Source organism: Microcaecilia unicolor, chromosome 14 (assembly GCF_901765095.1).
Source record: "Microcaecilia unicolor chromosome 14, aMicUni1.1, whole genome shotgun sequence".
In the NCBI taxonomy this organism is placed as follows: domain Eukaryota; kingdom Metazoa; phylum Chordata; class Amphibia; order Gymnophiona; family Siphonopidae; genus Microcaecilia; species Microcaecilia unicolor.
This window is the reverse complement of record NC_044044.1, coordinates 30,040,687-30,058,214: the sequence shown is the minus strand read 5'-3', so window position 1 is coordinate 30,058,214 and position 17,528 is coordinate 30,040,687. Positions and strand designations below refer to the sequence as shown.

At 44.0% G+C, this 17,528-nt stretch overlaps 1 long non-coding RNA gene and 1 gene segment (V, D, J or C); one reads left to right on the top strand and one right to left on the bottom strand.

Moving 5' to 3' along the window:
* Positions 1 to 17,528, bottom strand: part of LOC115457538 — a 440,220-nt gene that overhangs the window by 10,987 nt on the left and 411,705 nt on the right. The window contains 1 exon segment of the C gene segment in view: positions 718 to 1,005. Within this exon segment, the coding sequence occupies positions 718 to 1,005 (288 nt within the window).
* LOC115457546 overlaps positions 1 to 17,528 on the top strand; it is a 157,886-nt gene that overhangs the window by 19,303 nt on the left and 121,055 nt on the right. The gene's annotated exons all lie outside the window — the stretch shown is intronic.

Genomic DNA, 17,528 nt, shown 5'->3' with positions numbered 1-17,528 from the left:
CCTAGTGGGAAGAAGGGAGCAGCATCCCGCCAGGTTGACAGGAAAAAGAGGAGAATTGATACCCTGTTGGTCCCAGTATAAGGGTGTTGTCCTATATTTGCCAATAAGGCGGTAGAACGAGAGGACATGAAATGAGATTGAAGGGGGGGCAGACTCAAGAAAAATGTCAGGAAGTATTTCTTCACGGAGAGAGTGGTGGATGCTTGGAATGCCCTCCCGCGGGAGGTGGTGGAGAGGAAAACGGTAACGGAATTCAAACATGCGTGGGATAAACATAAAGGAATCCTGTTCAGAAGGAAAGGATCCTCAGGAGCTTAACCGAGATTGGATAGCAGAGCCGGTAGTGGGAGGCGGGGCTGGAGGTTGGGAGGCGGGGATAGTGCGGGGCAGACTTATACGGTCTGTGCCAGAGCCAGAGGTGGGAGGCGGGACTGGAGGCTGGGAGGCAGGGATAGCGCTGGGCAGACTTATAAGGTCTATGCCAGAGCCGGTGGTTGGGAGGCGGGGCTAGTGCTGGGCAGACTTATATACACAAAAGTAGCACACATGAGTTGTCTTGTTGGGCAGACTGGATGGACCGTGCAGGTCTTTTTCTGCCGTCATCTACTATGTTAATATGTTACTATGTTACTATGTAATATGCACTAATTTGGGAACACAGACCAATTGTCAGATGAGGAAAGTTTCCTGAATCTCGAAAAGCTAAGAATGTCTTACCTACTTTCTTGGTTTTTTTTGTTCCTGTGGGCTTGTGATCAACGTTACATTCAAAGCTCTTCGATTTCCAGTCTGAGGCCGTGACGGCGAGCTGACTGAATCTGGTATAGAGGCCATTCTGTCCTAACACTGCTGGAAAGTGCTTGATGTTTTCTTGGATGGACCCCGAATTCCACGTGATGTCAACTGGCTTTGGGAAGTATCCCTTTATCAAACATCCAATGGCCGCCTTGTCTGATGGATTATTGCTGGCAATCATCGGGAAGACAGAAGGGGCAGCTTTCTCAGCTGAAAGAAAAACAACGGGACCCACAGTTAGAAAGGAGGTGGGGGAGTTGGGAAGTGCCACTACATGCAATCAGCCTCTAGAAGCAGGAGGACAGGCCAGTTGTGGAAGGACTTAGCACAACTGTGTGTTCAAAGAGCCTTTCGGTTTACTCACCTGTAGGCGGACTCACACTTAGAAGACAGTAGAACTCACAAAGGGCCTGAAGAAACCTCTCCATGTTCTGAAGTTTTGCACCTTATTCTGTCCTGTGGCACTTTTGGTTATTCTGTTACTGATACCAATCTCATAAAGGTTTGCTATTGCACTTCAGTCTTGAGTGTAGCTCTCATTGCTACAGCAGAATTCAGCCCCCCACAAAAAGCTCAGATAAAGCCCATCACCATATCAACAATTGGTTCAAAACTAAGACATTTGGTACAGCTCTGCCAATACCATCGTTCTTTTGTTTATAGGCAGTTTCCACCTGCTTTTCTAAGCTTTTAGCTGAACTGAAAGCAACCTTTGTTGGTTTATGGTGCAATAGGCTGTTATGTACAACTGCTTGGGATTTTTCCCCTCTACATATTATCATCTCACTGACATTTCCTGTAAGGTGCATGGGAGTCCGCTACACACATTCTTATCACTGGGAACGGCGTGGTACTATCATGGTTTCAGTTGTGAGGGCCAAGCAGTTCCCTTGGGAGTCCTGCAGAACTTGCCTGCACCTCATGATTGAAACTTCAGTATTGCTACACTACCCTCCATGTTAGGAATGGAGGTAGAGGACTTTTGTGCATCCTGTAGGGAACACTGGTCACCCAAAGCCCAGCTACTTTAGTGATAGGCCCTTGGCTGAGACCCACAAACTGTTTTGTCTTCCAGAATCTGGCTCATGTGGACCCTATCTGACTAGGACTAGGGGGCATGCGATGAAGCTACAAAATAATAAATGTAAAATCAATCGGAGAAAATGTTTCTTCACTCAACGTGTAATTCAACTCTGGAATTCATTGCCAGAAAATGTGATAAAGGCGGTTAGCTTAGCAGAGTTTTTAAAAAGGTTTGGATGGCTTCCTAAAGGAAAAGTCCATAGACCATTATTAAATTGGACTTGGGGAAAATCCACTATTTCTGGGATAAGCAGCATAAAATATATTGTATTGTTTTGGGATCTTGCCAGGTTCTTGAAACCTGGATTGGCCACTGTTGGAAACAGGATGCTGGATTTGATGGACCTTCAGCCTGTCCCAGTATGGCAAAACTTATGTACTTGGGATTCTGAATGGAATCTTGCTACTCTTTGGGGTTCTATATGGAATGTTACTACACTTTGAAATCCTGCATGGAATCTTGTTATTCTTTAGAATTCTAGAATCTTTGGGGTTCTACATGGAATGTTGCTACTCTTTGGATTTCTGCCTGGTACTTGTGACTTGGATTGGCCACTGTTGGAAACAGGATGCTGGGCTTGATGGACATTCGGTCTGTCCCAGTATGGCAACACTTATGTACTTATGCACTAATAGATGTTGGTGTTTTGTGTTGGGACTCTTTTCTTTAAAGAGGCTATGGATGCTGTCCCCAAAATCTCCCCAGTCCTAGCCAGCCCAGGGACATACAACAGAGTCCTATTCTGTAACATATTGTTCTATTGCAGTCAATGGCATCTCTAGGCAGAATTATTTGGGATGGCAACAGGGGGACAAGCTAGGTACGGGGGAGGTGGAAGCCAAAATGACATTTCCACACATGAGAAAACAACAAAAACGGAAGATATCCACAAAGACCAAACTCAAATCACAGATATAAAAAGCCCAATTTGTTTATTAATAAACAAATTGGGCTTTTTATATCTGTGATTTGAGTTTGGTCTTTCTGGATATCTTCTGTTTTTGTTGTTTTCTTGTGCTTTTTACGGGAGATTTGGACTCTCTTTGTTGTGATTTCCACACATGAGCAATATAAGACACTAGGGCCTTCTATGCATATAGAAATCTTCCCTCCCCCTCAACCAGTAACTACCTGGTTAAACTGCCATCATAATTGATAGCATCATTCCACAAATTCTTCTATGTGGGTGTGGAGTCTGAATTTTCTGCAGGATTAGTCAGAATCTGAAAATAAATCCTGAAGCTCCAGTTCTGTATCACAAATTTCATATTACCCACAATGCAGTTATCCCCTCTACAACTCGCCATACAAAAAAATATTCAAATTGTGATTGTCACCTCAGGAATAGCACACTGTCCTTCCACTGCCAGACACATTGTTTAAATCACATGGGTTTTTCTTTGTGTGGTGAGTCTACAGGATGTGGAAACCACTAGCCCTGAGCATGTTAGGGCCTGCTTTTAAATAGGCCAAACACTTTGAAAAATAACACATAACCCTTTAAAAAGACTTTTAAAAAACCTATATAGCAAACTTACTAAACCATAACAGCCCTAACTCACCTGTGAAAAGACAGTGCTATAAATATTATACTGGGCCCTAGAGCACCAATATACCTACTACTGGGAAAACTAGAACAAGCTGGACTGTTACAGATTCCTACACAGATACTACATGCTAGCAGATTGTTCACTTCAGTTGCACATGCAGAACATGGACAGATCCTTAGCTGAGACAAAATAAGGAACTATAAAAAACATGCACACAAAAGCAGAAATGAAGGACCTCCCCACTCCACTCAAGAAAGCCAGACTCTATAAGCAGTGCAATACTGGTAAAAGAGATACAGAAATGCCTTTTCTCTTGTACCCTAATAATAATAATAATAATAATAATAATAATACTAGTAGTTATATACTATTTGGCTCTAAGCAGTTTACACAATCAAAGAAAAGCCATAAAATGTCACTTAGGAATTACATTCCATTAAAATTAAAAAAAAAAACAGATTTAAAAAGCCAAAGCAAAATAGTATTTAGTATTAAACAATTCTTATTCTTAAAGAACAAAGCTACAAAATAATTAACATTTATTTATTTATTTGTAGCATTTGTATCCCACATTTCCCCACCTATTTGCAGGCTCAATGTGGCTTACATTTGCCGTAATGGCGGTTGCCATTTCCGGGTAACAGAATTACAAGTGGTAATGCGTTAAGTTGCATACGTACATGGTAACATACATTTAGCATAACATAAGCGGAACAGATCATGGTATAGATATATATCATGTGCATATACATGGTAAGGAAGAATAAATTATGGTAATACATGAAAGTTCCTGAGTAAGAACATGAAAAGTATTTCTTGAATAATAAGGTTTTTAAGCTTTTTCTGAAAGGTGGATAGAAATACCACGTGTGAAGGGAAGGGAGTATTCTTGTAGGGTTGTACTACCATCCGCCAGGACAGAACAAACAGATGGATGAAGAAATGTTTACAGAGATTAACAAAGCTGGCAAATTGGGCAACACTGTAATGATGGATGATTTCAATTACCCCGATATTGTCTGGATAAATGTTACACCAGGGAAATAACATTTCTAGAGGTAATAAACAACTGCTTCTTGGAGCAACTGGTCCAGGAACTGATGAGAGGGGGAGTCATTTTGGATCTAGTGCTTGGTGGTGTTCAAGGCCTAGTGAGAGAGGTAACAGTGTTGGAGCCCCTGGGAAACAGTGATTATAACTTGATCAAGTTTGAGCTACTATCTGGGATGAACCCGCAAAAGAAATCTACTGTAGCTGCATTTAATTTTCGAAAGGGAGACTATAATAAAATGAGGAAAATGGTTAAAAAGAAACTAAAAAGATTGACTGCAAAGGTTAGGACACCAAATCAGATGGGATGGTGAATAAGACTGAAAATATTATAATGCCTTTGTATCGCTTCATGGTGCGATCACACCTTAAGTATTGTGTTCAGTTCTGGTTGGCGTATCTCAAAAAGGATATGGCGGAATTAGAAAAAGTTCGAATAAGAGTGACCAAAATGATAAAGGGGATGGAACTCCTCTTGTGTGAGGAAAGGCTAAGGAGGTTAGGGCTCTTCAGCCTTGAAAAAGAGATGGATGAGGGGAGATACGATTGAGATCTACAAAATCCTGAGTGGTGTAGAACGAGAAGAAGTAAATCGATTTTTTACTCGTTCCAAAAGTACAAAGACTAGGCGACACTCGAGGAAGTTATATGGAAATACTTTTAAAAGAAATAGGAGGAAATATTTTTTCGCTCAACGAATAGTTAAGCTCTGGAACTCTTTGCTGGAGGATGTGGTAACAGCGGTTAGGACAAATTCCTGGAGGAAAAGTCCATAGTCTGCTATTGAGACAGATAAGGGGAAGCAACTGCTTGCCCCGGGATTTGTAGCATGGAATGTTGCTGCTAATTGGGTTTTTGCCAGGTACTTGTGACCTGGCTTGGCCACTGTTTGGAAAACAGGATACTGGGCTAGATGGCCATTGGTCTGACCCAGTATTACTACTCTTACGTTATTAATAGGAGTTTTCAAAACAGCCACAAACATCTTTCCACATTTTTGGAGCATGATAAGTTAAAAGCTTTTCAAGCATCTTAAGTGTTTTTCTACCTTTTGCTGAAGGGAAAGAAAACAGGGAAATGTTTTTCCATCTTCTATTTCTGTTAGTATTAGTAAATTGAAAATGAGAAAGCATATAGATCAGACAGTATCCATGTATGACTTTGTAAATAACGAAAGCAAACTGAAATAAGATTCTTGCTTTTCTAGGGAGCCAGTGAAGCTTGGCACAGTATCCTGAAATGTTATTGTTTTCGTTAAATGAGTAAATCAATTGTACCATAGTATTCAGTGTTGTCTACAATTTATGTTCAACTATTTGGAAATTCCAATGTAACTAAGGTTATAGCAATCTAATTTTGACAATTACAGAGATTGAACTATAAATTGATCTAAACTAAATTACTTCCAGTAGCGTTCACTTGAGCATTAAGAGATAGTGTTTAATTGAATTGTACACCTACAATCTTAATTATTGGTGAGAGCGCATATCTGGTCTGATCAATGAAAATGTGATTAATTAAAGGAACTGGTTTATCGTCCAGTAAAAGAAATGTAGTCTTCTCAGCATTTAGTTTCATTTATAGTCCATCATCTGAGAACCAATACGCGAGATACCTTTTTTTCAGTTATATTAATCTGAGACAGAGTGGAATAGATTGGTATCAATGCTGTTATGTCAGCAGGCATAAATATCACTGCAGAACCCCTGGTTTTCCAGTACTAAACCCAGAGAATGTACAAATATATTGAATAACACTGGAGGTAAAGGGGACCCCGTGTGCCTCTAAAGGTTCAAAGAAGAGCGACCAAAATGATAAATGGGATGGAACTCCTCCCATATGAGGAAAGGCTAAAGAGGTTAGGGCTCTTCAGCTTGGAAAAGTGACGGCTGAGTGGGGGGATAGGATTGATGCCTATAAAATCTTGAGTGGTGTAGAACGGGTAAAAGTGAATTGATTTTTCACTCTTTAAAAGTAAAAAAAAACCAAAAACAAAAAAACCCTCCAAAAAACAGGGGCCACTCAATAAAATTACACGGAAATACTTTTAAAACAAATAGGAGGAAATATTTTTTTCACTCAAAGAATAGTTAAACTCTGGAACTCACTGCCAGAGGATGTTGTAACAGTGGTCAGCATATCTGGGTTTAAAAAAAGGTTTGGACAAGTTCCTGGAGGAAAAGTCCATAGCCTGTTATTGAGATGGACATAGGGGAAGCCACTGCTTGCCCCCGAATTGGAAGCATGGAATGTTGCTTCTAATTGGGTTTCTGCCAGGTACTTGTGACCTGGATTGGCCACTGTTGGAACTAGGATACTGGGCTGGATGGACCATTGGTCTGACTCAGTACGGTTATTCTTATGTTTTTAAACCAGTTTAAAACATTATGAGCAATCCCAAAACTCTCTTGTTTGGCTAATAGAATTTCGTGATCCACTAGGTCAAAGGCAATCGATAAATCAAATTGTAAAATAAGGGCCTTATAATTATTACTTAATAAGGATCTGGCTGAATCTAGTAATGAACCTAGGACTGTCTCAGTACTATGAAAAACTCTAAATCCTGATTGAGATGAGTGTGAACTATTGTGTCAAGACAGTTTTGCAAAAACAGTTATTGACGCAACTGGCCTGTAATTAGAAACCGGATGAACCGGGTCTTTAGGATTTTTCACTGAAGGGGTTATAATGATGTCTCCTAAATTCATAGGAAATTAACCCAGGGAAAGCAATGATTGTATCCGTTTGAGAAGGAAAGAAAGAAAAGTTGGAACAGAGAAATAGAATGGCCCAATCCTTAAAAACGGTTAAATAAAAAACATTTTTTCCAGGTTAACCTTTTCATTTCTTCTCTCTCTTTCCCTACTTCCCTTCCTTCTCTACATCCATCTGGCACTGAACTTTCTTTTTCACTTTTCTTTTCTCTGCCTCTATATCCATCTTTACATGTATATGAATTTTTACCCTTCTTAGGCCCCTCTTTTACCGGCCTTTCTCATCCCTTCTCAGTATTCCCATTGCCCCCTTTGTCATTCTCCTTCCTCAGTCTGTAATCCCCCCCCCATCTTTCATCCACTCCCCAATCCCCCATTTCCATCCTCTGTACTCACCTACCCTCCCCTGTCTCTCACCCCCTTACAAGCCCTAGCTTCATCCTTGTCTCTCCCTCCTTCCCTTTCCTCCAGGCCAATTTTTTATCTTACCCTCCACAGCATCTCCTATTGCCTTTCACCACCTTTTCAACCCCATGTCCACTCTCATTCAACCCCTTCAAGGACCCGTCCCCTTCCTCCTCCTCCATTTTCAAAGCCTATCATCCTCTCTCCAGTCTTCCAGATCATTAGAATTATGTGTCTGACTCTCCCCACACTTCATCCCCTTTCACTTTCCCCGCTTTTGCACCCTCACTCATATTCCCAACTTTTCAGCACACCCCTACCCATAAATACCGATTGCCGGGTCCTTATCTATCCCCTCAAAATTCCAACTCTGACTGTCTTATCTATAATTCCCTGCTCTGTCCCTCAACAATAGGGGAGGAGGGACTGCAGGTTCAGTCAGTGCTTTAGGGGTACAGGGACTGCAGTTGCAGCTGGTGCTATAGGGGAAGCATGGGCTGCAGGTATAGCTGGTGCTTTAGGAGGTGCAGGGACTGCAGGTGCAGCTGGTGCTTTAGGGGTACAGGGACTGCAGGTACAGCTGGTGCTATAGGGGAAGCATGGGCTGCAGGTACAGCTGGTGCTATAGGGGAAGCATGGGCTGCAGGTATAGCTGGAGCTGTAGGGGGAGCAGGGACTGCAGGTGCAGCTGGTGCTTTAGGGGTACAGGGACTGCAGGTACAGCTGGTGCTTTAGAAGTTGCAGGGACTGCAGGTACAGCTGGTGCTATAGGGGAAGCATGGGCTGCAGGTATAGCTGGTGCTTTAGGAGGTGCAGGGACTGCAGGTGCAGCTGGTGCTTTAGGGGTACAGGGACTGCAGGTACAGCTGGTGCTATAGGGGAAGCATGGGCTGCAGGTACAGCTGGTGCTATAGGGGAAGCATGGGCTGCAGGTATAGCTGGAGCTGTAGGGGGAGCAGGGACTGCAGGTGCAGCTGGTGCTTTAGGGGTACAGGGACTGCAGGTACAGCTGGTGCTTTAGGAGGTGCAGGGACTGCAGGTGCAGCTGGTGCTTTAGGGGTACAGGGACTGCAGGTACAGCTGGTGCTTTAGGAGGTGCAGGGACTGCAGGTGCAGCTGGTGCTTTAGGGGTACAGGGACTGCAGGTACAGCTGGTGCTTTAGGGGGTGCAGGGACTGCAGGTATAGCTGGAGCTGTAGGGGGAGCAGGGACTGCAGGTGCAGCTGGTGCTTTAGGGGTACAGGGACTGCAGGTACAGCTGGTGCTTTAGGGGGTGCAGGGACTGCAGGTATAGCTGGAGCTGTAGGGGGAGCAGGGACTGCAGGTGCAGCTGGTGCTTTAGGGGTACAGGGACTGCAGGTACAGCTGGTGCTTTAGGGGGTGCAGGGACTGCAGGTATAGCTGGAGCTGTAGGGGGAGCAGGGACTGCAGGTGCAGCTGGTGCTTTAGGGGTACAGGGACTGCAGGTACAGCTGGTGCTTTAGGAGGTGCAGGGACTGCAGGTGCAGCTGGTGCTTTAGGGGTACAGGGACTGCAGGTACAGCTGGTGCTTTAGGGGGTGCAGGGACTGCAGGTATAGCTGGAGCTGTAGGGGGAGCAGGGACTGCAGGTGCAGCTGGTGCTTTAGGGGTACAGGGACTGCAGGTACAGCTGGTGCTTTAGGAGGTGCAGGGACTGCAGGTGCAGCTGGTGCTTTAGGGGTACAGGGACTGCAGGTACAGCTGGTGCTTTAGGGGGTGCAGGGACTGCAGGTATAGCTGGAGCTGTAGGGGGAGCAGGGACTGCAGGTGCAGCTGGTGCTTTAGGGGTACAGGGACTGCAGGTACAGCTGGTGCTTTAGAAGTTGCAGGGACTGCAGGTACAGCTGGAGCTGTAGGGGGAGCAGGGACTGCAGGTGCAGCTGGTGCTTTAGGGGTACAGGGACTGCAGGTACAGCTGGTGCTTTAGGAGGTGCAGGGACTGCAGGTACAGCTGGTGCTTTAGGGGGTGCAGGGACTGCAGGTATAGCTGGAGCTGTAGGGGGAGCAGGGACTGCAGGTGCAGCTGGTGCTTTAGGGGTACAGGGACTGCAGGTACAGCTGGTGCTTTAGAAGTTGCAGGGACTGCAGGTACAGCTGGAGCTGTAGGGGGAGCAGGGACTGCAGGTGCAGCTGGTGCTTTAGGGGTACAGGGACTGCAGGTACAGCTGGTGCTTTAGGGGGTGCAGGGACTGCAGGTATAGCTGGAGCTGTAGGGGGAGCAGGGACTGCAGGTGCAGCTGGTGCTTTAGGGGTACAGGGACTGCAGGTACAGCTGGTGCTTTAGGAGGTGCAGGGACTGCAGGTGCAGCTGGTGCTTTAGGGGTACAGGGACTGCAGGTACAGCTGGTGCTTTAGGGGGTGCAGGGACTGCAGGTATAGCTGGAGCTGTAGGGGGAGCAGGGACTGCAGGTGCAGCTGGTGCTTTAGGGGTACAGGGACTGCAGGTACAGCTGGTGCTTTAGGAGGTGCAGGGACTGCAGGTGCAGCTGGTGCTTTAGGGGTACAGGGACTGCAGGTACAGCTGGTGCTTTAGGGGGTGCAGGGACTGCAGGTATAGCTGGAGCTGTAGGGGGAGCAGGGACTGCAGGTGCAGCTGGTGCTTTAGGGGTACAGGGACTGCAGGTACAGCTGGTGCTTTAGGGGGTGCAGGGACTGCAGGTATAGCTACAGCTATTGGGGGAGCAGGGATTGCAGTTACAGCTTGTGCTATAGGGGAAGCAGGACTGCAGGCATAGCTAGTGGCATAGGGGTGCAGGGACTACAGGTGCAGCTGGAGCTATAGGGAAGCAGGAACTGCAGGTACAGCTGATACTATAGGGGAAGCATGGGCTGCAGGTATAGCTGTAGCTGTAGGGGGAGAGGGCATTGCAGGTACAATTGGTGCTTTAGGGGTGCAGGGACAGCAGGTATAGCTACAGCTTTTGGGGGAGCAAGGATTGCAGGTTCAGCTGGTGCTATAGGGTAGCAGGGACTGCAGGCACAACTGGTGCTATAGGGGAAGCATGAGCTGCAGGTATAGCTGGAGCTGTAGGGGGAGCAGGGGCTGCAGGTATAGCTGGATCTGTAGAGGGAGCAGGGATTGCAGGTACAGTTGGTGCTTTAGGGGAGCAGGGGCTGCAGTTATAGCTGGACCTAAAGGGGGAGCATGGATTGTAGGTACAGTTGATGCTATGGGGGAGGAGAGACTGCAGGTGGAGGTGGTGATAGAGCCAAAGAGAGAGTATTAAGGAACACCTGTCTTTGCACAACTTTTGAATTATATTCTAATTTTGTGTTTTAATGCTTTGTTATATGAGGGAAAAATGCTGAAATGCCATTTTTTCTCTGTGGGTATCACAAGAGAGGTCTGGAGATGGAGCAGCTCCAGGAATTCTGAAATCTGTATCGCCTGGTCCCTGGTATAACCTTATTCTCAGGATCTGTTCTGCTGTATTGGCAGTGTAGAGTCTGCCCCCTCCTGCAAGCATGTTACCACAATGTTTTCGGTGGCAACACTCATGACCTCTGAGTTCTGCATTTAGAAACTTCCCTGATTCTTTTCAGATTACAGCTCTCTGAGGCTCGATAGCATTTCAGGTAGCTGAGGGATAGGAAAGAGCAGGGGAGCAGTCTTGATTTATATCGTACTATTTGCGTCTTTGTATACTCCAGAGTAGCCTGGGAAGCCAGGGGTCAAATCCCGCTGACACACCTTATGATCTTGGGCATGTAGCCTCTATTGACTGATTTAGATTGTACGCCCTTTGAGAGAGAGGGAAATACCTTCTATACCCGAATGTACAGCACTTTGAACTACTTCTGGAAAGGTGTGACATAAATACAAAAATAACCCCCCCCCCCCATCTTTATCTATGTCTATATACAGACATGCACAGATACAGATATATGTACCTTTATGATATATGCATCTATTTAGATAGAAATATATTCACATTATCCATCTAAAATAATTATTCATCTATCTACACTCTCTCTATTATTTTTTTAACCTTTGTTTTCTGTTCTTTTTTTCTCTTTCTATACCATTGTTTTCACCAGTATGCAATATTTTAGTCTTAGAACACTTAAAACAGCTGCTATGGAATACTCACCAGACTGAGTTCTCTTCCTCATAGAAATGGCCTGTTCTGGCTAGGTGTCCATGTGCTATGTTCATCGTACAGATGGCCTGTGCTGGCCAGTTATGATGTCCAGGTACTATCTTCATCGTAGAGAAGATCTGTGCTGGCCGGTTATGATGTCCAGGTGCTGTCTTCATCGTAGAGAAGCCTGCGTCAATCAGGCTTGATGCTCAGATGCTGTGTCCAGAGTGAATGGCACTTGGAATTATGTCCTTTTGGCATAGAAGCATAAAGAGAGTAGCACACAGAGCTTGTCTCCTTCGCGCGATTTTCTCACTGGTCACACACAAACATGGGTTCTTGGTGCAAAGGGACAAACAAACAAAGTGAGAAGCATTATTTCCTGCTTTCTTTGTTCTGGGCAGGTTGGTGCCCTCATTAGTCACTGGTACTTTCGTTTGTGGTCATATCTTGCTATTTTTGCAGCCCCTGCAGATGGGAGTGGAGGGGAAAACCAGCAACAAAGCAAAGTAGAGCATCACAGGATAAAGAGAGTACAGATGAGAAAAAACAAAACAATTCTTTATTTTTTGCTGACAGAAGAAGGGGCAAGATTCCACAGTCGGTTGGTCAGTCTTGGCATCTGGGATATATCAGTAGAAAAAAGGACCAGAATAATAACTGGGAGGGGGGGAGGGGGGGCTGAATTTATCTGCACGCATCCACACATTCAACCATCTACCATCCAACTGTTCATCCTTCCAGTTTTCTAAATATCCATCTATCTGTCCACAAAAGAATTTATCCAGACATCTCAGAAGGCCATAGTGTGAATGAGGCTTATCTCAAAGGCTTTGACTAGAAGTGTAACAATGGGCAGGTATAAATTTAATAAATGAAAAGACAATGATCAGAGATTTGTCTCATAGGCTAAAGAGTAGCAAGATTCTTGAGTGACTATGACTCAGTTGAAGACCTCTCAGAAGAATAAGAACAAGTGATAGACTGCTTCAAAGACCACAGCCAAGCTATAGACTTCTCCAAAGAAGTCATAGACTGATTCTTTGGTACCTGACTAGACTATAATTGTCTAAACACAATGGATGACGTCCAGACTTTGGGACCAACTACTGATGTGAACAGCATTGAACTGTACGGCTGTTTTCCCGTGCAATTCAATGTCATTCATGTCAGCAGTCGGTCGAGGTCCATGACAGTACATTCTTGCTGCTTTTGCACCCTTGTGGTGCTTGTTTTAACAAATTCTAAAAAGGCACGGGTCAGTGCTGAGTCTGTTTTTATGTTTATTGATATTCATCTATAAAAGTTTCAGTATCATCTGTGTCTCTGTGTTTGGACTGGAAGGCTTTTCATGCATCCCTACTTTTCTCCATGTGGACTTCATACGTATGGTTGCTTTTCCTTTCTTTTTCCGGTCCATCAACTCCAGCCATCTTACGACTACCTGGCAATTTTTCATTGCATGGTAATCCAGGAGGTTAAAATGAGCCCCCTCCTCCCTTATCAGATTTGTCATACAGCATCATGTGACTGTATACCAAAATATTTAGAAGCATGTATAGCACTAACCGATGAAAAAATAGTATATGCTCAACACCATTGCAATCTCACCTGGAACAATTAAAAACAGATCTAAAGAAACGGATGAAGAATGAATGCTATTTAATGTTAAAAGTAAGACAATTATTTTTACACCACAGGACAACTGTATAGGTACAATAACATCATACTTAAGGGACACACAAACAATTACATTTATTTATTTGGATTTATTTACTGCCTTTTTTGAAGGAATTCACTCAAGGCGGTGTACAGTAAGAATAGATCAAACATGAGCAATAGGCAATTACAGCAGTAAAAATATTCAAACAACAATACAAAGTATGGCATGGTATACTATTTGAGAGGAAATCCGCCAGGAAAGCTGAGAACTCAAACGCCCCACGTTAAAAACAATAGTGTAAAAGAAGTGGGAGAGCGACCAAGGACACCAGAAACTGGAGGATGTTCGATAATAAACAATTTTATTAATAATTTGAAGACTTGACACAACGTCGTGTTTCGGCCGTCAGGCCTGCATCAGGACAAACCTTTTAAAATCTTACAGCTGACTCTAGGGCAAAATATTGCAAAATAACGTTGAAGATAATCCTTCAGACGTAACGTTGTAGTCTTTAAAAAGACTGTGTTTGGGAAAAAGATGCCGTCAGATGCGCTGCACGCGCTGTTCGTAATGCATTAAAGACTACAACGTTACGTCTGAAGGATTATCTTCAACGTTATTTTGCAATATTTTGCCCTAGAGTCAGCTGTAAGATTTTAAAAGGTTTGTCGACACCATTGCTACGCAGCACTGTGCAAAGCAGACTCCTGATGCAGGCCTGATGGCCGAAACACGACGTTGTGTCGAGTCTTCAAATTATTAATAAAATTGTTTATTATCGAACATCCTCCAGTTTCTGGTATCCTTGGTCGCTCTCCCACTTCTTTTACACCATGGTATACTATTTACAATATCAACATAATACGTAATAGAACATTATAATTGATAGCGAAGGGTAAAGCAAAGATGTAACATATAGAAGGGTAAGAAAGTAGGAAGAGTTAGAAAGTATGGTGATGTATTGTTAAAAAACAATTATATAACTAAACTATTATGCCGACTGTAACGGGTATGGGCTTCAGCTGCAGAAAGGTGTGAAACTGAGCCTCTATGAACATATTATCATTATTATTAGATCCTTGACATACCATCTTTTTGTGATACAACCAAATCGGTTTCCATATTATATACAGTCACTTTCTCTTATCCTTTCCCTGCCATCCTGTTGTATGTTTTTGAACATTAAAGTAATACATTCCTTATACCTAATAACTCATGGTCTGTGTGTTACAGGTGTTTAGCTTGAGGGTAGGGAAAGAGTTTCCAATTCCAAAACCATTTTTGTATTTTTTGACGACAGCTGTCTCTTGCTAGGCCTCAACGAGCTTTGTTCACACAGCCAACCCAGGTGGTCATCGTATACCCTCTGTATGGCACCGTAGAGGAAGGTTCTCTAGGCAAAGAGCAGAAAGTTCTTGTTCCATGATTGGGATGCATGGCTGAAGGTTCGTCTAGGGTGTTAGATACCCTGGGATTGGCCCTGATGACACAATACATTCTGTAACATCTTCTTTCACAGGAAGAACATATATATTTCCTGCCTTAGAGTGTCAACAAACTATCCAACAATACCCTACTAACATGCCTATTTGGAAACACTCATTTGACTACAGACTCTGTTCATGTTTTTCCTTTACTGACACACATGATTGCTGAGATTTTTTCTTGTTCTCAAAGGCAAGATTTCTCTCCTTTTTTAAAAAAAAGTTGGTGCTTTGGGGAGAAGTGTCTGGATGACTCAATGTCATTGGGGACAAGCTGAATCGGGTCTGGTTTTGTGCCATTGTACCTATGGACTTGTGGTCTGCTATCTCTTGAGAGAGTGGAAGTGCAGTTCTGTCCCAACCCATCAACGTTTATATAACTTGTTTCCTTAATACTTATGTTCTCAGGCAGGCTGTTCTGCTTCTGGATCAGATACTGTGGGATTCAGATCAGTTAATCTGGCTTTGCTGTGCTCTCTTCATACCATATAACTATTTCAGGGTGAAATTTGGACCAGTTTTCACATGTAATCAACCTTAATCATGGTGTACTTTCCAAAACTCTGTCCACATGCACTTAAACTCACATTGGTTATTAACTGAGAAGCAAAAAAGCCTGTTTCATGAAAAATGAAATGGGCCCTAGGAAGGCTATCATTTAAGCTATTTCTCCTCTCTCCCCTGCCCTCCCCTCCTTGTCCAGCAATTCTCCCCTACCATTCTATCCCATCCCATCCCCTCCCATTCCATCCCATCCATCCATCCATCCATCCATGTCCAGCAATTCTCCTGTGCCCTCCCCTCCCATCCCATCCATGTCCAGTGACTCTCGTCTAAGCGATTTCTCCTCTCTCCCCTGCCCTCCCCTCCATGTCGAGCAGTTCTCCCATCCCATCCCATCCATGTCCAGCGATTCTCCTCTGCCCTCCTATCCCATCCATGCTCAGTGACTCGCACCAGCCCCCATCTGCCCCCCTTTTAAGCACCCAAGGTCGAGTTCAACCCCAGCCCTCACCTGCCTGCCCTCATCTCCCAGAACAGCACTCTTTTTCTTCATGCCGCCCTGCTTTTAAAACTTTCATTTTACATCAGGTTGCAGCGGTGGCAGTGAAAGTGGCAGGCTTGGCTCACGTCGCCTCCAGCCTTCCTTCTCAGTGTCCCGCCCTTCTCTGACATCATTTCGTCTTTTCACGAGGGCGGGACACTGAGAGGGAAGGGAAGGCTTGAGGCGAGCTGATGTAAGCTCATTTGCATACGGTTACGAACCCAGCCAGCCATCCAGCCAGGGACGCAGATGGACAAATTATTATATAGGATGAGAGACTTGACTACTGATCTTCTCAGGAGAACATGAGCAGCAGTGAGCCTAGGACTGTATTCTCCTAAGAACATAAGCATCGCCATACTGGTAGAAACCAAAGGTTCATCAAGTCTAGTATCCTGTTCCCAACAGTGGCCAATCCAGGTCACAAGTACCTGGCAAGATCCCGAAAGAGTAAAACAGCATAAGATTCAGTATAAGGCTTTTTCTTTGACATAAAACTACTGCATTGCACTTCCAAACTCCAGCATGCCTCACTAGTGTTTCCCATCCTAGTAACACCTTAGCAAAGTACCCAAGATTTCAGCTGTGCCAATGGAAGCCCAAAGGAAAAACATGAATGTGGTTGAGTGGATGGATACAAAACTTATTTAGTATTATGTTGTTGCTGTTTTTAACTTGAGATATTGATTTTGCCCATATGTACTAACATTTCAGAACTATTTTCAGTGCCAAACACAATACCAATTAACCTTCTCTTGATATGATGAAGGAACTTGCTTAATATTGGCGGTGCTGAGCTCTCACTGGTATCCTTAGAGCTGGCTCCTATGTTCTTGCCGGTAAGAGAACTTGAAGATGAGGTAACACCCAACTATCTTGTCTTCATTTGCTCAGATATAACTAGAGATGGGCAATATTGTCCTAGATTTACTGTGTTCTTAAATGAAATACCGTTTCATACAGTAATATTCCAACTTCGATAGAGTGATATCATCATGTTGCATCCTTTTGTGACAATACCGGGGAGCCCTCAGATAAGAAAGAGGATCTTCCTCTGTCCAAGAGCATTCTAGCAAAGCATACACCAAACCTACATTGAAAATCTACGTGCTCAACGTTAGACGTTCATATCTACATTTTCATGCTTCAAAGGCAGCATCTGTTCTTGGATTGTGAGGAGTCATTGTCTTCTTTTCTTTGCCTTTGGTTGTCCCAAATGGAGGATGGTTGTGAGCTTGAGCTGAAGGAAGGATAGGTTTCAAAGAGTCAAGCATCGTTCCGTTCATTGGGCAAACCTTAGCCTGTCAGAGCCATTACTTTACCTGGAAAGCAGAAAGAAAAGAATGAAAACATAAGAGTTGGATTTATTGGATGGATGAAATTCACTCACCCTGGCCCATGATTGCACCTGCACTGATGGTAGAAACACCAGTGGCAGACTCCCATGTATCGTAGAGGGAATGTTGCTTCTGTCTCTCCTTAATTCTCACTAGTCTTTCTTATTCTCTGCCTCTCCCCCAATTTCTCTCCTATTGCCTATCTCACCTCCTCACTTTGGATTCTATAATCCAAGAATTCCAGAAACTAAATGTTCCTCTGTTTTGGCAATTGTATTATTAATTTATATATCATTGAG